Source organism: Panonychus citri, unplaced genomic scaffold (assembly GCF_014898815.1).
Source record: "Panonychus citri isolate SS breed McGregor unplaced genomic scaffold, ASM1489881v1 Contig00001, whole genome shotgun sequence".
In the NCBI taxonomy this organism is placed as follows: Eukaryota; Metazoa; Arthropoda; class Arachnida; order Trombidiformes; family Tetranychidae; genus Panonychus; species Panonychus citri.
In genome coordinates this window covers 1190360-1211955 of record NW_026515406.1, presented here as the reverse complement: position 1 = coordinate 1211955, position 21596 = coordinate 1190360, and the positions used below count along the sequence as shown (strand labels likewise).

Here is a 21596-nt window from a genome sequence, read left to right as displayed (position 1 = left end):
GAATGAGCAAAGTACAGAGAAAGAAATTAATTAAAGAGATAGATTAACGTTAATTTGTTTCCAAAATGATTAAAAATTCTAATTAATCGCGATACAACAATAAAAGTAATTAGCTATTTACTATGACATTTGTATAAATTTGTTCTACATAAATGAGAGGGTGATTTTTCTCGTTGAGATGTTCAATTGATCAAATTTAAATCAATCAGTTTATTCATTTTGGCTCAGAATTTTCATCTTTTCCTGTTCGAAACATGAATTCAAACGAATTGTCTCTCGATTGATTCTCAAAACAAAGCAGATCAATTGTAACAGCAATTGAGAACAAAAATTATGTTAATTGTTGATTTTCCTTTTCATCATTTCTCATGGTGATTTAAGTTGATCAAGACTTTTAAGAATAGCAGCTTTTTGGTTTGGATCACTTAGAACTTGAAGTGATCGAACAATTAAAGATAAACCTTTGCGAACACTTGCTATTTTTCTATTTATGTCATTGTTTCGCTCATCGTAAATTCCTCTGAATAATTGATTACAAAGTTCTCTTCGTTTATCAGCATGAGGTGTCCGTTGATCTTCAGGGAGAGCACCCATTTTCTTATCTTCCTCATCGATTTCCAACATGACCACGTAAAGTTGTTCAATATCCAAAAGTAATCGACGAAAAGCGTTAAGTTCAGCTCGACCTACTGGTGTTGTTGGCCGATCTTGACTTGGATCGACAATTTTAGATTTAAAATCAACATCTAATAATTTTCTAGGACATTTCACATTGGCCACTTGAATTTTACCCAATGATCCTTCAAATTGTACTGGAACATATTCAACTATTGTACTTTCATCGACTTTTCTTTCCGGAATAATCACAGAGGGAATTTGAAAGTCACCATCTCCTTTTTCAGCTTTAGCGGCGGCTGCTAATTGTTTAGATTTAAATGAGACATAATAAAAATCCTCTCTATATGGATTAGCAAAATTTAAACTTCCTTTGAGTACTTTCAACAGCCATTCTTTATTGCTTTGAGTCATCAGTCCAGCATATTCGTCTTCGTTTCTTCCGGGGTTGGGATAAAATCCTCCAGGTCGATAAGTAAATTGTCTTCTTTCATGAGGAAATCGTCGTTGTTGAAATTGAATCAGTGAAGGATTACGAATGGGACCTGGTAGAAGGGGTAAAAATGGAGGAATCATCATGCGAGGTATCCCTGTTATTGGTCGGTTTATATGTTCATTAAAAGGCCTAAAACCGTGTAAAAGTGGTGGAGGATTTTGATAAAATAAAGGTCTTGTTTTGTTATGTTCATTCGTCGAAATAATTGGAAATTGAATATTATTTGGTGGATCAGATGAAATTTTCTTCTCTTGTTTATCAATTGTTACCAAGTTAACTCCAGGAAAAAATTTTTTCAAAGGATCATCAGGCTTATCAACTGGCTTTAAATTATTAGAATTCGCGTTATCATCTTGACTATTATCGGACAATAATAGTTTCTCTAATTCGTCTAGAGTCATAGGTTTAACTGGTTTACCATTATAACCTCCAGGAAGTTTTGATTGGGGAGCAGGATGAGGTAATAGCGAATCACCTGATCCCGGTTTACCGTGACATATTGGAGCAAATAACTTATTATTTTGGTCATTGGAACACATATTTGGTTTAATGTTGAATGCGAATCCATCCATACTAAATGGCGTCCATCCACTTTCATTGTGCTCACTGTCAACAATAACATTGGATCTAAATCGGTTTAAATGATAATTGATTGTTTCTTTTACATCTGGTGGGGGACCACTAACTATTGATGCTAATTGTTCATGTGCTTGCTCCCAATCTTCATCAAATGTGGCAGAATCACCGAAAGTTTCATCATTACAAGCATCAAATTCATCACCATTTTCAGGAGCAATTGCAAGATCATTTGTAGGCTCTTCACTGTTGAGATCCTCCGAGGAGACACCAAGGTACTGAGGAACTGAAGCCATTGCTTGGCCGTTTAAAATATTAACAATCTTTAAAAACACAGGGTTAATTTAAAATGATCTCGATGATTAAAAGTAATTGGCCACTTGAATAGATTAACTGAAAACGAAGGCTTGAGAAAAATTCTTGGATCTTTTTTTAGAAATCAGATGAGATTTGGATCCGAAAAAGTGACATCTTGTGGAGAAAATTGGACCGATTCCTGGTTCGATTGTTGGAACAATTTTCTGGCCCTTAGACTCGACATGTTCGAAGAGCTTTCGAATTACTAATATTTACGAAGACGAGATTACACTCGTTGAATAGTTCGTACTCTCAAATGGACATGGAAGCCGAAATTCATTCACTCTCCTCTTGTGGCGAACCAGTAGCCACTTGGATGGCTCGTGACGCTATTCAAAAAAGTCGTGAATGTTGTGGAGGTCATGGTTATTCTTACCACTTGATGTTCAGGTCATTTAGATTCAATTCCATCCGTTTTATCAGCTTATCGATTCCTCGTTTGTTATCTTTTGAAATCATCTTACCTTAAATTAGCCGATCAAACAAGCAAATTGGGTGATCCATTCGTCGCTAAAAACTCAACCCAAGTTTACTATCTACGGAGTCTGGCGATTATATTTTTCGAGGCCGAAGCACTTGATCGAATTCGATATTCAATCTCACTTGGCCTTTGGTCCATTGAAAAACACATGACGATCTTTATGAGTTCGATTACTTTTCATCAATCCAACTAACACCATCTTCTTGGACATCAACATCTTCATCCTTCTCATTATCACACCAAAACACCATTCGAACGGGAAGTCCTTCGATATGTAAATAAAGTTTATTTCGACATTATTGTCATTTCAATCGTGGTGCTGATCAACTGAATCATAGATCTAATGAAAACGATTGACATGGTCGTGACTCTTATAAACAGCCAATTACATTGCAATATAATAAATGATAATTTTAAAACAAAACAAATTTGTGAATATTTCGATCAATCAGTTCAAAATTTTCCGCTTTTGGTTATTAGAAATAAGTTCAAATTTATAAACACTTGAATCATTTGTAATTCCCAAATTAGATTTGTAAAGTTGTATGGTACATAATTGAGGAAAATTATGATAATTTAAGTTGATCAAGACTCTTAAGAATAGCGGCTTTTTGGTTTGGATCACTTAGAACTTGAAGTGATCGAACAATTAAAGATAAACCTTTTCGAACACTTACTATTTTTCTATTTATGTCATTGTTTCGCTCATCGTAAATTCCTCTGAATAATTGATTACAAAGTTCTCTTCGTTTATCAGCATGAGGTGTCCGTTGATCTTCAGGGAGAGCACCCATTTTCTTATCTTCCTCGTCGATTTCCAACATGACCATGTAAAGTTGTTCAATTTGTAAGAGACTTTTTCGAAAATCATTCAGCTCGTCTCTACCTGAGGCTTGATTATTTCCTGGTGGTTCATCTTTAACAGAATCAACAACCTTGCCCTTTAAATTGACATCCAACAATTTTCTTGGGCATTTGATATTGGCCACACGAATTTTACCCAAAGATCCTTCAAACTGTATTGGCACATATTCATCTTTCTCACTTTCCTCTCTTCTAACCGGAATGATCACCGAAGGAATTGGAGAGCCGTCGGTGGTAGCAAATTGTTTCGACCTCAATGAAACAAAATAAAAATCCTCTTTGAAAGGATCATCAAAATTCAAACCTCCTCTGAGTACTTTCAAGAGCCATTCTTTGTTTGATTCGGTCATCAGACCAGAATATTCATCGAATCTCGCCATTAGTAACTGGTTCACGCAGATCAAAAGACTACTAGTCGCACTTGAATCGCAATAATTATTAATTAACAATCAAATAAAACAGTTAAATGTAACATTCGAAATGTTTATCGAAAAGTTTTAATCGAAGAAACCAAACAAGTGGTTCCATCTATTGATCCAAGGAAAAGCGGTTAATTTGAATGTCGAGACGATCGAAATTGTGATCGAAATTAATTTTAATTCAATTATCAGTAGAATAAGTTAAATTGATTGATTCAATTTAAATTATTCTAAATGGTCTAGATTTTTGTCGTTTTCTGTTTGTAAATATTAATCAATTTTCAATTATTTCATGTGAAAATATTGACAATAAATTGTTGCAAAGTTTAATTCAGTTTTGTAATTTAATCAACGAATCAAATTAAATAGACAAAATTAATAAATTATCTGAGTATGGAAAATATTAACACCCATTCATCAACAACAGTTAACTTATTGTCCTAGTTAACTTTTGATTGTGTAATTGGGTATCAATAAGCTGTCAATTAAAGCGATGATTAAAATCATTCGCATACGAAAAATACTTCATCATTTGATTCACCAATCATTAAAATACAATCAGTTAATAATTGTTGTTTTAATAAAGTAGATGAAAGAAAAAAGTATTAACAATTAAACCAATTAACAGCAACGTTTAAATTGATTACCATCATGTTGAAATTATTTCAATCAAAGTCTCCAAATGAATGTAAATCGGTTAACCAACAGGTAGCAAAAACACAAAGTGATAAATTGTTACAAGAATCATCGATAGCCAAATGGATTGTTAATAATCAACCACAACCACAACAACAACAATCAAATATCTTTGATGGAGGTTCATCTTCATCCATATTTGATGAATTCAGAAGAAGAAGAAAAGAAACAACAACAACCGGTGATAAAATGAAAGGAGGAGGAATCGGAGGTGGTGGTGGATACGCCTCACCTTTTGCAACTATTAATTCACCTCTAGAGACAATTTATAGTGATCTGACCAGTATCAATGGTCAAGGTAATCCAGTGATTAAACAGCAATCACTTCAAGGAGTGTCATCGCCATCATCATCTTTACCAATAGTTTATCACCATCACCACCAACAGCCATCACAATTTACAACAATATCACCAATAAGAAATAGAAATCAACTGATAGATAATAGTTATCAGGTAAATCAGCAATGGACAAAAAATTATCCATATAATGTTAATCTTGACCAGGAGAAATTAAATCAAAATGGAAACAATAGAAAACCATCATCATTGTCTTCACATCTTTTCTTTCCTTCTCCTCATGAATCTCTTTCCCAAACACCAAAGGAACCAAAGAAACAATCAACCGATCCACCACTAATGGAGAAGAAGAAAAAACAACCAACAATTAAATCAAATTCTAAATCAACAAGTAACAAAAAGAAATCAAAAAATATACAAAATGCAAAATCTACTCACCAAATTAAGATGAAAAGCAAAAGAATCAACCCAAAGGTTAGTATATAGAAAATTAATCTATTTTCTAATTTCTTTTAATTAATCAAACTACTAATTAAGATATTCCAATCTAGGTGACAATCAGCACATTGTCTTTAATTGAACAACAATTAACCGAAAAATATCAATAGTTATGGTGAAGAACGAGAAGAGAAAAAGAGTTAACATGTAAGAGAGAAGAAGAAAAAAGAAAACAATGTAACCATATGAGAGAAGAAGAGGGAGAGAGAAAAGAGAAAAGAGAAGAAAGAAAAAGTAAAATGATGAGAATATTCGTTGTGACCGTTGGAAGAGAAAACGCTAAGCCCTTTTAACTAAAATTCTTTTAAATGGAAGAGAAAAAATCTCAGTTGTTCTCTTTCATCTTCTCTCTTCTCATCTCTTCTTCTCTTCGTTTCTTCTCACCCTCTTCATCATTTCTCTTTCTGATCCACGAGTTTCCCAAGTTCTCTTCGTAAATCGCATCCGGTCTCTTTCTTTTCTTTCTTACCTTTGTTTCTCATCTTCATCATCATCATTTCTCTCTCTCTCTCTCTCTCTCTTCTTCTTCAAAATTCCAACATTTACCTGGAGTAGTAACTAAGCTTTAGAACTTGTTGCCTTCATCATCTTCATCTTTCTTACTTTTTTCTTCTCTTCTCTTTCTTTTTTTCTTCTTCTCTCCCTCCTCCCTCTTTCTACATTCCTTTTCTTCTCTCTCTTCTACCCTGTCTGTGTTTCTTTCTCTCCCTTTTCATCCTCCTCATCATTTTCTTTTTTTCTTTTTTTCTCATTTTTGATTCTTAAATTTTTTTCTCTTCTTTTACAATTCTCTCTCTTTCTCTCTCTTTCTCTACTCTTCTCTAGATTTTCCATCTTTTCTCTGCATCTTTTTAAGCTCTTTGATTTTTCATCAATTCGATTCAATAACTGTGACAACTTTTACTTTTCTCTCATCTCATTCAACAGTTTCTTTTTTCATCTTCTCTCCTCTTCAATGACCATTTAATTGGATTAGTCTTACCAACTAATTAACTCTTTAATTGTGACATTTTCCACCTCATGTTTAGTGTTTATCTTATGTGATGTTATCATCTTTACTCTCATCTGAGGTATTATTTAAATCACCATCAATTTCATCAATTGTCTCTCTCATCCTTTTTTCTTATTGTGATCCATTGGTTCAGTGATTTTTTCTCTTTCATATTCGGATAATAATTTGTTTCCATTTTTCTTTTCCAATGTCTTTGTGATTAGAGATAAAGAAGAAGAAGAAAAAACAAGAGAGAAGGAAGAAGAAAAAAAAAGTTATAGAGAAAAGAATTTTTTATTTTCTATTCTATTCTTTTATTTTCCATTTTCAATTTTGTTGACATTTTTTCCCTCTCAATTTCTTATATTGTTAACTTATTATTCTTCTAATCACTTGTCATCATCACCTTTTTTTATGTGATTCTGTTGTTTGTGAATGTGTAATATCTTCTTCTTCTCGTTGTTGTGGGTGTTTAAGAAAATTATTGTTCTCTAATTCTTATAACCAACCCTGGAGGTTCCTGCTTTTTTCGATATCTTTTTCAAATCACTTTGCTCAGAGACTCCGGATCTGATGAACTCAACGGATGTTAACAGTAATGATGATGGACCATCTTCATTATCGGTGCGATAATCTAGTTGCTTTGCTTAATTAACCCTCTTTCTCCCTTTCGTCTCATCCCTTCCTCTTCATTGAAAAAGACTCACACACCTTCACCTTTGGTCACAATCCTTTTTGCTCATTCAAACAAAAGTTAACTTTCAATTTAGACTAATTCATATTCACCATTTTCCATATTTCTACCTAATTTCTTTTAAATAACTTCCACAACACCTTTGGGATATCATCATCTTCTTCCATCGCCTTAAAATTATTTCATCATTTACTTTACTATAACTGTTGTTTCTTTTTCTTTGTTATTTTCTCCTAATTCACTTGAAAAATTTTCTTTTTCACAATTTTTTCTTCTTCTAATTCGATGTGATTTTTTGTTTTCTTTTTGTGACTCTGTATCTTTTCCTTTATTTCCTGCTTCATCCTTATTCTCGTTTCATCTCCACCAACATGGAACAACAGGGTAGTGAAAAGATTGGCTGGGAATATAAAGATGTAACATTAACACGAATTCCTCGCTTTGGATTTGGAATTGCTGTCAGTGGTGGTAGAGATAATCCACATTTTCCAAGTGATCCTTCAATCGCCATTTCTGACGTTCTCAAAAATGGTCCAGCTGAAGGGAAACTTCTGTAAGTAAACGAAGAACTTTAAAAGAAAAATAATCTTAAACACACAATAACCTCTTCTCAACTGTGACCATAAATCACTCACACAGTTTCTTAAACCAGTTGTGGCCACAATTTAAATAGTAAAAAAGAAAACAAAATAGAGAAAAAAAGACCAAGAGAACCAACATATCATGTTCTCAAAAGAAAAAAAAAGAGAAGAACAAAAATACCAAAGAGAAATTAATGTGTGAGGCCATCTTGTCTTTCTCTCTTTTCCTTTTCTTTCTGATGAGCAAGTGTTGACCTTTTCTCTCTTTTGTTTCCCACTAATTTGTTACTCATTAACTCAAAATCATCTCTTTCTCTCTCTTCTATTATCTCAATATCTTCTTTGGCGCGACAAGATAAAAAATAGACAATTATCAAAGAGAAAAAGAGAGAGAGAGAGAGAGAGAGTCAAATTAACCAACTAGCAAATGTGAAGTTCACATTGTGAACCAACAAATAGCCAAGCTTAATTTAAGCAGAGTTATTTGCTTTATTCATTCATTGATTTTATCCTCTCTCTCTCTCATTTTCTCTTATCATGGCTCCTTTTTTACTTGAAAAATATTATATTTATTCAATTCTCCTGATGTTTTTTTTTCAAAATTACTAAAGTAAACTGTTGAAACCACGCCGGTATTTTTCTTATTTTTTCTGTTCATCAACATATCAAGCTGAATGAATTTTGTTGAAGGTTCAAGAAAGAAAAGTTCCTAAGACCTGTTTAAAAAGATATCGCTTGAGGTTCAAAACCTTGAATTCACTCAATTCAGGCCTAGATTCAGTCGTTGGAAGAAGTTAAAAGATGATGATGAGAGAAAGAAGAAGAAGAAGATAAAAGAGGGGGTCATAGAGAAGATGATAGGAGAGAGAGAGAGATGAAGACGATGTTTGGCCGTAAACTGGTTTGCTACTTTAATTAACTCTCTTGCTTTTTATTTTTTACGTTGCTAACTTTTTTTCTGCTCTTTTTTGTCTCCCTCCCTCCCTCCTTGTGTGTTTCTTACACCTGTGTTTCCCTTTCCTGTTTGGATCAATGTCTCTCTCTTTCTCTCTTACTTTGATACTGATTCTCATTTTTGGAACTACCTTCTTGGATTGACACAGTCCTTCGGACAGAGTAATGAGCGTAAATGGCGTTTCACTGGAATGTGTTGATTACAATACTGCCGTCCAGGTATTACGAGAATGCGGTAATACAGTTAACCTGTTGATCAAACGACGGGTTGTCCTACCTGGACATGATCTTCTTAAAGTGACCTTAACTAGAAGTAATAAGAAAGATGGTAATCATAAGTCTTTTCATTTTATTCAAAACTTTTCTCGCATATTCATGATACCACCATTTTCCCAATGAGAGAAACAAAATATTAATATAACGATAATAACTTTGTTCTCATTATATTTTTTCTATCAACTTGATGATTAACTTATATTCTAATTACTATTATATTATTACAGTTAAAATGATATTATCTACCTTCAAGGCGATAATATATTCATAATAATAGTTTCTGTTTGTTTTGATAATTTGTTTCTTTCTCTCTCTCTCTCTCATTACTCTACTGACCTTTAATTTATCTGTTTACTTTTTTTTTATTCTTTTTGATTTAATTTTTTTTTCTTAATTTCTTCAATCATTCATGTAACTATTTGGAACAGATTTTGGCATAGTTTTGGGGTGTCAACTGTATATTAAGGAAATTTCAAATCGAAGTTTAATTGACAAAGAATGTAACATTGCCGAAGGTGATGTTGTATTAAAGGTGAGTGAAATTTTTTTCTTCGAAAACGATTATGCAATTGTAATCTATCAACTACATGATTATTTAAAATATTTTTTTTTTCTTCAACTTTTTCCTCTCTTCAGATAAATAATACAAGCACTGATAATCTTAGCCTGAAAGAGGCTAGAAAATTGATTCACAGTAGTAAAGATAAGCTTAATTTGGTTTTAAAGCGAGAACAGAATAATAATAATAATAATAATAACATCTCTAATAATAGTATTAATAACTCCAATCATGTAAATGAATTTAATGCACGTTTTAACGGTTCTATGTCAAATGGTTACAAAGAGAATGGGGTTACCAACGATATTGCCAATCAACGATCAGCCTGGTCTAATCAAAATGTTTATGTTCAACCACCCACTAGAGGTACTTTTGGAAGGTTAATGACATCAACTAATGATGACCATCGGTCAAATAGTATGAATAGAATGCAACAACAACAACAGCAAGCAAATTCTAATGCCTCTGGAAGACATCGAGGTCCTATTACTGATTTGTCACAATTAACCTCATTGGATCCCAATATACCGGCTGTCAATTCAATATTGAATAATTCACATACCGGAGGCGGAAGTGAGATTAATGGTGAGGGTGTTTTAAGCCCTTCTGGTAGACCTCCGATACCACGACCTGGTAAAGGCGGTGTTTTTGGTGAAGATGAAATGTTATCCATGAGACGAACCAGTATGAACGTTTCAAGTGAACCTCGTTTAATATCCTTCAAGAAGGAAGGTTCAGTTGGTATTAGGTTAACTGGTGGTAATCAAGTTGGAATATTTGTGTGTGCCATACAACCAGGTAGTCCTGCATCTTTACAAGGTCTTCAAACGGGTGACAAACTGTTGAAAGTTAATTCTAAAGAGATGAGAGGTTTAACCAAGGAAGAAGCTGTGATTTATCTTCTTAGTGTTCAAGATCAGGTTGACCTGATTGTGCAGTTTTGTAAGGATGAATATGAGGAAATCCTTGCCAATCAAAAGGGTGACTCTTTTTATGTTCGAACCCACTACAAGTATGATGGCTCCTCAAAAGGTGAACTTGACTTTCAAATGGGTGAAATTTTCCATGTTGTTGATACTCTTCATAATGGTGTAGTTGGTTCTTGGCTAGTGTATCGTGTCAATGGTAAAACGGATGTTCAAAAAGGAGTAATTCCAAATGAAAGTCGAGCTGAAGAACTTTCTGCTCTCAACAGTGAGAATAACAAAAAAGATACTTCAATGGGAAGCTCATCTCGTGTTGGATTTTTCCGTCGACGAAGTGCTCGTCGATCAAAATCTTTAGGTAAAGATCATTGGGAAGATGTCATTTTATCTGATGGTGGATCCAAATTTTCAGCCTATGAGAAGGTCTCTCTTAAACATCCTGGTTTCATTCGTCCTGTTGTAATGTTTGGTGCTCTTGCAGACATTGCTCGAGATAAACTGTTGAAAGACTATCCCGATAAATATGCGTCACCACACACGGAAGATTCAGACCAAGATCCCGATTGTCCCGGTAAAAGCCAGAAATCTCTTGGAATTATTAGATTGAGTGCCATAAGGGAGATTATTGAGAAAGGCAAACATGCTCTTCTCGATGTTACCCCAACTGCCGTTGATCGTCTTAATTACGCTCAATTTGCTCCCATTGTAATATTTTTACGAGCCGAAAATAAGACTATTGTGAAAGAATTGCGATCACGTCATGTTAAACCAAGTCAAAAATCTTCTCGTAAATTGTTTGAATCATCAACCAAATTGGAAAAAATGTATTCTCATCTGTTTACATCGGTAATTAATTTGGGAACCGCTGAAATGTGGTACAAAAAGTTACGTGAAACAATTGAAAAGCAACAACAGATCAACATTTGGATTAGTGATTCAAAGCCACCAGAAACTATAACGGATGACTTTTTATTACCCATGACTTCACGTCTAAGTTACGCTTCATCACCCGAAAGTGATCTCGATTTGGCCAATGAATCAAAGCGTGGAGATAAAGAAGATAATTGTGGCTCTTCAAGATTAGTTAAAGCATCAAGTGACCCTTCCATTGCCACAGTGGAAGAACCAAGTACCTTTGGACCTCCGCCATATAATTCACGATCTCATCGTTCCGATTTAAGCCAAACAATGTCCCCTGCAGCTTATAGCAAGAAAAAAGAAGCTCTTGAACGAGATGAATATTTTGCTTCCATGAAAGATCCTTACAATGCTCTCTATCCAAATGAAAGGTATCCCAGTAGCAATGGAAACACCAATGGACCAACTGTCACCGTGGCTGACATTCAGCCGATCTATATGAGAACTTCTGTATCACAGCCTCCATCTGCTACAAATGGTCCCGAACCACCTCCGCGAATTGACCGTGCCAATAAACCCAATCGTTTCCGAAGTGCTCATGAAGCTTTGTTTGGTATTTCTGATCGTGATGCTGATAATCCACCGGATTATATCAACACCGCAATTACACCAACAGGAACTTTACAAGCTTCAACCAACGGAGGTGGAACTAAAAACTCCTCTTTAGATCGACATTCGGCCTTGGTCAATGGTCGTACCAGTTTAATGATGGACAACTCATCGCATTCCAGTGATTCCTACAAATACATCAGTCCAACAAGTACATTTGACGACAGGAGGTATGGCTCAATTGCCTCAGCCAATTCAACATTAAACATGAACCCTCGACAAAATCATGATACTTATATGTATTCCCGTGGTGGTAATCCTAAACACCCAATCAATGGATCTCCCTCTAAATCTATGGATCCTGATTCAATTAAAGTCATGTCAAATTTAATAGGTTCCAATTATTCTGGGGACAATTATAGACAAATTCCACCCTCTCCACCTCCTAAACCATCAAATTACCAAACACTGTAAGTTATCATTCCAATTTCGGTTTGACAGTTCAATGATCAACTCTCTCAATAATTCATTCTGGTTTTAATCATTAATATAATGTAACTTTGTTACGCTTTTACTTTTTCCCCCTTCTACTCTGATCTGTTAGACGGATGAATGATGGACGACCTGTGCCTCCTCCAAAACCAATGCATTATCAACAAGTACGATCTGGTTGGAGACCTGAAACAACGGATAAGGATCAATTGAATAATAATTCATTCCAATTAGTTAAACGTTCCAACTCCTCAGCGATAGATATGTCAGCTGGTCCTCCAGCTTATTTTCCACCCACACAAGATCAACCTCCAAACACGCGAGCTCCCGAAGTGCCAACAGCTTCTTATGTAAATCATTCATCTTTAAGTTCACCTACAAGAAGGTTTGTTTCTCAAGTTGAATGAAAATCTCCCTGTTAATTATGATACAATAACAGTTGAAAAGCTTTCATTGAGTCACCTTCAATTAGTTGATTATTCTTGATAAATTTCAATTAGTAAAACTTAAAAACTAAATCAAAGCAATTAATCAACCCTGATCCACCATCATATAATATATCTAATGATAGAAATTTTAATTCCAACATTCAATTTAAAGTATCTCAATGAAGGTGGAAAAATTTTCTTACAAATGTGAATCTTTTACTTTCCTATGTATGGAAGAGATTCTCAAAAGAGATTGAGAAAACTTTCTTAATTTAGAATAATTTATTTACTCCAAGATAATATCAAAGAAACTGACATTTCTCTCTCTCTCTCTCTCTCTCTCTCTCTACCCAGGGCTCCATGTTCAGATACTGACAGTAGTAATGGTTACATGGCTGGTAAAAATAATTATGACCCTAGGTCACCCTACTCCTCAAGTAAATTATCTTCACATTCATCTTCAATGCTCAATGGTAACAGTGCCTATTTAAATATCCCCTTCCCTCCTCGAAATCGTGACTCAATTGCCTGTTCTGGAAACGGGCAACAATCAAACAATGTAATCATTTCAGCTCCAGGATTAACCTCAACGACTCCTCAATTACAACAACAGCAACACGTCCAGACACCGCCAAGCCTTATTGACCTTTCCTCTAATCGTGAAAACCGAGGAAGTGCCTTTGAATTATATCGTAAACCAGGAGACTCTTTGAATCGAGCTGGTTATCCTCTTCATGGTCTCCCTCCTCCTCCACCTCTTATATCAGATCATGAAGTAAAGTAAGCACCAATCGGTCACTCATTAAGTGTTATCTCAACTTCAATCATCGCAAATCATAATAACAATTAATCTAAAAGTTACAGAAAAACAAATCAATTGTTAGCTAATTCACTTTCTTTCATTGAATAAGTTTTACTCTCACCAACACAATATTATTAATATTTCGTTAAACACAAACCGAATCAACTACTATCAGAAACAATCAATTTTTTAATTTATCTTCATGATGATCGGAATAAATCATCTCAAAACAATCTAATTATCTCGCTGGTAACTTTTATTTTCATTGAGAAAAAAATTGTCAAAACAAGATCAATTGTATTATTTTTTCTTAATTTGTGTTTGGATTAATTAATTGGATTAACTTCTTAATTGTTTTTCTCAGCACATGGATTCATTTTTATCTTAAATTGATTCACATAAAAACAAATGTCTCATTATTTTAATCATTTCTTAAGCTGAAAGAAAATTTAATTCGTTGCAATAGTTATTAAATTGTTGAGTTAATTTTAAAAAAGTTTTCACTCAACAATTTGCATATACATAATATATTTAATTTAAGCTTTTCTCATAGACAACAATTAGTTAATTAACTTATCATTATGGTGTCAAACTTAAACAAAGATTTGATTCACAACTCGCCACCAAAATAATTAGTATTAATTGTTTGTCTCAATTGTTTACCATTCATTAAACATTTTTACCTGAACTTTTTTTCCGTCAGACACAATAAGTGTCAGATCAAAATTTTTACATCCTAATCACAATTAAAATTATCTAATGATAATAAAACAATTCCCATGTAAATGAAACAATTAAATTTTCTTACAGTCAATCAGCATGAAAAAAAATATCAACTGTTTTTCAAATTTATTTCCAATATTCGGGCTCCCAATTAATTTTAATCGCTTAAGGTGATCAAACTTGAAACGTTTGAACCACTCAAGTTGTTAATTGTTACAATTAAGTCGTTAAATCGTTGACATTGAACTAAATATTTCGACAATTATTGTAAGTAAGTTGATCTCTCATCCACCTCCCAACCTTTTTCCTCCATCCTCATGGTTCCTTTCAAAGTTATCGTAACCCAATCATCTCCAAATTAACAATTAATATCCCTTTCCAATTAACTGTATCTAAATTAATGGTTAACTAAATTTTTCTTTTTTAATTTGATTTTTGTTTCTTTTGGTGGCGGGTTGTGTATTCATCCTCTTTTCCCACACTTGATTTTCTCCTTAATTGTGATGATCGTATCTCAACAATTCCCTTTTGTTATTAAATGATGATTTTCGCAAGTTCAATCAGTTAATTGTTTATCTCTTTTCCTTTGCCCATCTCTCCAGTGCCAGTCCTTCAATCTCTGTAGATAGCAATCAGAATGTGATCGCAATGGCCAAAGGTACTTTCGGCTCTGCTGGTGGGACACTTCATTGTGAAGACACTGGTGTTACCATAATTATACCGGAAGGAGCGATTCCAGTGGGAGTTGAACAGGAAATATATTTCAAAGTTTGTTATGACAGCGATATGCTCCCTCCTCTTGATAGAGACAAAGAAACACTGACCAGTCCGATTGTTATGTGTGGACCTCATGGAATTAAATTTAATCTACCAGTTGAATTACGATTACCACATTCGCCTACAGTTAATCCGGCGACATCTTCATTCTCACTTAAATTAAGCGATACTCCGAATGGTAAATTTCAATCGACTCAATGAAAAAAATTACGATTCCACTTATCAATTAATCTTTTACTTTTTTTTCTTATTCTCAGGTAAACCAACCGAATGGCAGAATGTCGCATTGGGTACCAATGAATGGATGTCGGCGAGCAATCGAGATGAAAATTACTTATCGATTCTTTTGGATCATTTTTAGTCAATCAAATTAAGGCCAAATTCTCGTACTCCAATTTAGTATCGCACAAGTTGAAAATCTAACTATCCAAAAAAAAGCTTCGATCTGTAATAACTTATTTACCTTTTCCCTCTCAATCAAATTAACTAAATGTTCACATGGGTCAATAAAATTAATTTTCCAAAACTTAAATTGTTTATTAATTTCGATAAAATTTTATTGATAATCAAATCGTACCATTGATTTGATCATTTTCTTCAACTTGATCAGGAATAAATAATCTACCAACTATATGGAATGTAATTGTTTTCAGGCTAAAATCTGTTTTAGAATTACAATTGACTTTTTTAGTTTCACAATCGATATTCAAAGACAGTTGATTTCGAGTTAATTATTGATAAGTTTTCGAAAATTGGATTATGCGCTTTTAGAAATTATTCGCTAGATGGAAGCACAAGTCGAGATTTAGAATTTGCAAAAATTTTCTCAACAATTTGTCTCTGTTTTTGTTGGTTGAATTTTCTTGGTTTTGGTTAATTTAATTGTTCTTTGATTTAATTGATTTTTTTTGTGTTTCGAATTGAATTAAATTGTGTCATAATCATGCCTATTGAAGATTTAGCTGAGGAAAGTCTTGCCAAGAACCCGAATCTTGAATTGGCTCAGTATTTGTTCACCTTGACCACTGAGTCTCGCAATGATGATGCAAAATTAATCGGTTTGTTGATGGAATCAATTAAGGAAAATAATATGGCTCCTTTTTATGAACAGGTAAATTTCTTTTCTTTTTTAATTGATAAGGCTCATCATCTTGAGATTTGTTCTTTTCGTATTCTGGAAGTAGTTGTTCTTTCTTCTGTTTTCTTATGTGGTTGTTTCTCTTTACTTTTTATCCTACAGGTTTATACTACTTTGAACAAGCCGATTGACAAGCAATTGTTGGAGCATATGAGAGCCGAAAATCAAAAGCAATTGAAAAAACTGGAGGAGGCTATTGAAGATGCGAATAAAAATCTGGGAGAAATGGAGGTTCGAGAAGCCAATTTAGCTAAAGCTGAATATCTTAGTTTGATTGGTGATAGAGAAAATGCTTTGGAAGCTTTTAAAATTACTTATGATAAAACGGTTTCTCTTGGTCACCGTTTGGATTTACTTTTCCATATTATTAGAATTGGTTTATTCTATCTTGATCATGATTTAGTCTCTCAAAACATTGAAAAGGCTAAAACTCTCATTGAAGAAGGTGGAGATTGGGATCGACGAAATAGATTACGAGTTTATCAGGGATTATACTGTATGGCAATTAGAGATTTCAAGACAGCAGCTCAACTCTTCTTAGACACTGTTTCAACTTTCACTTGTTATGAACTTTGTGATTACAAGACATTTGTCACCTACACTGTTCTATGTAGTTTAATCTCATTGGAACGAGTTGATCTCAGAGAAAAAGTTATCAAAGGAGCCGAGATTCTAGAAGTTCTTCACAGTGTTCCCAACATCCAAGAATTACTTTTCTCTCTCTACAATTGTCGTTATGCTGATTTCTTTCGTAAACTTGCCTGGGTAGAAGATTACATGAAAATCGATCGATTCTTTGCTCCTCATTGTCGCTATTTCATTCGTGAGATGAGAATCTTGGCCTACAATCAACTTCTCGAGTCGTACCGAAGTTTAACTCTCCAATATATGGCAAATGCTTTCGGTGTTGACATTTCGTACGTTGACACTGAACTCGCAAGATTCATCGCCGCAGGTCGACTTCACTGTAAGATCGATAAAGTAAACGGAATCGTTGAGACCAATCGACCGGACACAAAGAACTACCAATATCAATCTTGTATCAAACAAGGAGACATTTTACTGAATCGAATTCAAAAACTCAGTCGGGTAATCAACATTTAAGAATCAATTTCTATTTGTAATGTCATTTTTTTTACCATTAACAAACAGTCAGGATTAGAATAACATTGAAACAATTATAACACGAAGATTGTAAAATCTACTCTAATAATAATTGGAAAACAAAAGAGAAAAAAAATAATCAACAAGTTAAATTGTCTCGTTAGAAATTTTTTATTTTTCTCGAAGACTTTGATTGGATAATAAAATTGTGTGGAAATGTAATATGAGTGTTTTTTAGTTCAATATTTTTAAGTGACATTCTCTTAATAGGTAAAGTGCAGTGCGATTAATTAATTGGAATGAGAATTAATTTTCACAAAATCGTCAAAAGTAAATTGATGAAGAAATATAAGTGCGTTAATTTGTGTAAATATTGATTCCCTTGATTTGAAGAGACAATTAAAAATGGATTTAACTTTCAATTGTAATGTAAGGTTCAAGAAGCAATTCTGTTGGATCTAAATTGGCAATCACATTATCGGATATGATGATTTGAGTTAATTGTTCACAGTTATTGCAAGCTTTGATAGATGATTTTTCGGTGAGACCTGAGGAAAGATGAAGAAACAATTAATTAATCATGATGGAAGGCAGTTGATTAAGTTAATACTTACGGTTCTTTTTTAGTGATAACTTTTTTAATGAAACCAATTTGAATGATTGATCAATTGATGGAATATAATTGTTGTCTAAAATTAAAGATTGTAATGCTATGAGTGAATTAAAACAACCATTGATACGAGTTAATTGATTGTTGCTCAAGTCCAATGATCGTAAATGCGTAAGTTTGGAAGTTGGATGAATACAAGTAAGTGATAGATTTTGGAGATTTAATTGTGATTCCAATTGATTTTCACGTAATTTATTCTCGATTGTATGACGTGATTCTGTATGAGAAATACAATTAGTGTGAAAATTAACCTGAGTAATCAAACGTGGGAATCAACTTACGTAAATCATTGTAAAAATTACGACGAAGAGGATCAATTGCAATTGATTCTTTGCAAGATCCACCTAAAAGTAAGGCCTTGGTAAGAGTAAAATCTAATAAAGAGAAATAAATTGTTAAAATTGTTAATTGTTGAATTTTTGTTCACTCACATCTATTTGATTCCATGATAACTTGTGAATCTTTTGAATTTTCACTAATATCATTGAACCAATCGATTGACTGTGTTTGTCGAATCAAATCAAATCTACTTTTAGGAAGCTCATTGATTGTAGAAAATGATAAATTTGATTGATTTAATGGAGGCAATTTGATGAGATGAGTTTCTCCTAGATAGTTGAACGTTATCTCGTCAATATTTTCACAATTAACTTTCTCGTCAATCTTGTGATACAAAATATCTGATGGAAGTTGACCAATTGACAGCCATTCGTTAATTGTGTGAGTAGATTTATCACCATTTCTTTCAATCAAAGTTATCTCATTAAATGGATGCTGACGAAGACAATAATTAAATTGATAGAAAAGGATGCGGGCATCATTATCCAAGATGATACGATGAACAATTGGATCGGATAATTTGGAAGACTCTGATTTTTGTATATCGAATCTCATCAAACAAAGCCACCAAAAGTAAAGCCAAAGTCCTTGAAGTGATGAGATATTTAATAGACTTGATTTGATTGAATTAAATTCATCGTTCCAAACATTCTGATTATCTAAACTCGAACCATCTCCAGCCATAAATGATCCCTTTTCTTTCAAGTGATTGAACAAAACACTTTGGTAATGGAAGGCGGAAAAGTTATCTGGATTTTTCTTAATCATGCTTTTGATGAAATTCAATTGATTGGTGATTCCTGCATCCGGACCATATAATAATTCACAGATGAATTTACGATAATTCCAACAGTGAAAATTTCTCGGATCAAGGGAGAAAAAGTCAGCACAAGCATTTAATTCTGATTCAAGGGGTGGTTTTTTCATCCATTTGATAATAGTAGTCCTATGATGCCAAGTAGCATAAGATTTAAGATGTCGGGTTAAACATTTTGTGGTAAATGAAAGTTCATCGATGAAAATTTTATCAAAATCAATTGTCTCCGATTTTCCCATTAGATTAGATTGAACTGAGTCCAGAATTGAGAAAAGTTCATGATCACTGAAACCTTCAAAATAATCACGACATCGGATTTTAGTCACATCGTTAGCGACTCCATGGGTTTTCCAGTGCAGTAAAATTTCTCGACGAAAATTCCACATCACATGGAAATCAGAATTATTGTCAATAATGAAACTGGTTAACATGTAAGCCTCCAAATCAAATAAACAATTTTTTCTCTGAAACAAAAAAAACAATAAACATTCAAGAGAGAAAAGAGAAAATAAAAACAAAGGTTAACAAGGATAACAAGGATAAGAATAGCATAGAATCAACATAAGATATTGGATAGAGATAAAAATGAGTGCGAATTGAGTAATTTAGGTTTAAGACAACAAGAGATAAAAATCTTTATAAATTGAAGAAATAAAAGAGCAAATTGTGCAGAAAATTAAACCAACCAAATAGAATAGAGAAATCAAATCAAAAATGACAGATACCTTTTCAAAAGCTCTATCCAAATAATCCTTGAATCTCAACTGTTCAATTTCATCTGCCGATTTTTCAGAAGAAGAATCTAAATTGGTTTCAGAATTATCGACCATCACTGATTCAGGTTCACCAACAACACCTTCCTAGAAGAGTAAAAGAAAATTAATAATTACAATTAAGTTAAAAGAAAATTGTGATTCAACAAATACTATGGATTCTTGGAACAAACAAAAGGAGAAGGGATAACAATGGACTAAGAAAATGAACCAATTAAAGGAGAACAGAAAATAAAATAAGTATCAACTAATGATGGACACAATTAACTAACAATTTGAAAAAATTAAATACAAACCATTGTAAATCAGTGAATTAAAAAGATGAAATAATTGTTGAATTTGATTGTTGAAGTAAAAAACGTTAGCCTCAAATAGCAACAAATGTCAACAAAATTGCTCACAAAAATCACAAGAATCTCGATTCTGCCTCCTGTTGGCTCGAAATGCAACTATAAATTTTCATTCGCAAAGTTTGACCTCATCATCTCTTGGAGTTACAGGTAAGCAATTAAATCTAATTGCTGACAAATATAGTTACACTTTATTATCTTGACATTTAAACATCGAAAATTCATATACGCCCTGTATATTTTTCAGTTACTTTTTCTGTTTTCTTTTCGCGAAACTACTAATACTTTCGTCTATGGAAGTTTTCTCGATACTTAATTGTCATATTCCGATGTCAAGCTCATATTAATTTCTAGATTAGCTCAGTTAAGTTATTAATTTTCTAATAATTTATCAAAAAATATGCATTTAGCTCCTAATTGTAACAGGGTTTTATTCGTGTATTCATATTTTGATTCAAATTACTAATAAGTAATAATCATTTTGTATTTATCGTATTTGTTTTAATTTTTCCGATTTTGTAATTGATTTAGATAGAAAAAAGAAATTAAATGTGATCAACTTTTTGTCTAACGAATGGTAAGAATCAATTATGGTAAATTGAACGTTAAATTGGCTTTTTTAAGGTTTGTTTATCTTTTTCGTGGTTGATAAATAAATGAACATTTGAGAGAATCGCTTTGAGAATGATTCGTGGCTTCGATGATTTGATTTTATTGTGAGATTAACAGTTAGATACATTTTTCGATTGATTGTTAGAATATGTGAAAGAGGTAATTATCTGGTGGAGGTATAGATTTTACTTGAATTGTATTCGAAAGATGATCCAGCATCTCGATTGTTTCATGTACTTTATCCGTTTTGATGCCTTAGGGCTGATTAGTTTGGCTCTCTGATACACTCACCAAGGTATTCCAGGTCCATGGATTAAGTGATGAATTCCTGGTTTATTGAATATTTGCCCTCGACTGATTAGATCAAGAATCGGGAACCGAACAACCCTAAATTCATTTACCAAACAACAATTACAAGGAAATTAACAACAATCGAAATTTTCATTTTCCAACAATAATAATATTGGATAATAATTTGATTTCTAAATGTATTAATACTTACGGATGATGTTTAACTCCATCAGTGGCGAATCGAATATGAATCGGAGCAATTAAATCAATTAGATTACCCAATTGATGTGGAATTGGTAATCTAAAGGCATACCCACCATTAGCCGTAGAGAAACTCACCCAATTAAAAGAGATGAGAACAATTAACACCAATGGAATCACTGATTTACACATTTTCGATAATAAATTTTTTCAAACTTCTAATTGTTAACGAAATCTGAACAATACGAATCGAAGGGCTGACAAACTCAATATCAATAAGAGTTAAATAATTTATAATCTTTTACTAGTTGGTTGTTGTTAACTCGGTGAAG

The 21596-nt window shown here is 33.1% G+C and overlaps 4 protein-coding genes across 7 annotated transcripts; 2 read left to right on the top strand and 2 right to left on the bottom strand.

Annotated features, from left to right (window-relative positions):
* Positions 1-173: 173 nt before the first annotated feature.
* Positions 174-2128, bottom strand: LOC128398153 (protein PAT1 homolog 1-like). Its single transcript, XM_053358983.1, has one exon. It carries the CDS (start codon positions 1981-1983, stop codon positions 367-369), a length of 1617 nt encoding a protein of 538 aa, XP_053214958.1. The 5' UTR covers positions 1984-2128; the 3' UTR covers positions 174-366.
* A 2254-nt stretch (positions 2129-4382) lies between these two features.
* LOC128397998 (tight junction protein ZO-1-like) lies at positions 4383-15495 on the top strand. Of its 4 annotated transcripts, XM_053358812.1 has the most exons (10): positions 4383-4957; positions 5108-5275; positions 7368-7537; positions 8669-8847; positions 9224-9327; positions 9432-12217; positions 12352-12624; positions 13022-13447; positions 14795-15147; positions 15227-15495. In XM_053358812.1, the coding sequence occupies exons 1-10, from the start codon at positions 4460-4462 to the stop codon at positions 15328-15330; spliced, it is 5061 nt and encodes a 1686-aa protein (XP_053214787.1). In that variant the 5' UTR covers positions 4383-4459; the 3' UTR covers positions 15331-15495. The 4 variants fall into 4 exon arrangements, with proteins under 4 accessions (XP_053214787.1, XP_053214780.1, XP_053214802.1 ...); XM_053358805.1 differs by having other exon boundaries at positions 4383-5275; XM_053358827.1 differs by lacking the exons at positions 4383-4957; positions 5108-5275 and adding an exon at positions 6125-6369.
* A 300-nt stretch (positions 15496-15795) lies between these two features.
* Positions 15796-17433, top strand: LOC128388880 (26S proteasome non-ATPase regulatory subunit 6-like). The gene is made up of 2 exons (XM_053348377.1): positions 15796-16080; positions 16210-17433. Exons 1-2 carry the CDS (start codon positions 15913-15915, stop codon positions 17209-17211), a joined length of 1170 nt encoding a protein of 389 aa, XP_053204352.1. The 5' UTR covers positions 15796-15912; the 3' UTR covers positions 17212-17433.
* LOC128388785 (geranylgeranyl transferase type-2 subunit alpha-like) lies at positions 17364-20256 on the bottom strand. The gene is made up of 6 exons (XM_053348277.1): positions 20107-20256; positions 19763-19897; positions 18313-19501; positions 18163-18255; positions 17826-18098; positions 17364-17759 (listed from the first exon to the last, which is right to left on the bottom strand). The coding sequence occupies exons 1-6, from the start codon at positions 20107-20109 to the stop codon at positions 17623-17625; spliced, it is 1830 nt and encodes a 609-aa protein (XP_053204252.1). The 5' UTR covers positions 20110-20256; the 3' UTR covers positions 17364-17622.
* Between the last annotated feature and the right edge of the window lie 1340 nt (positions 20257-21596).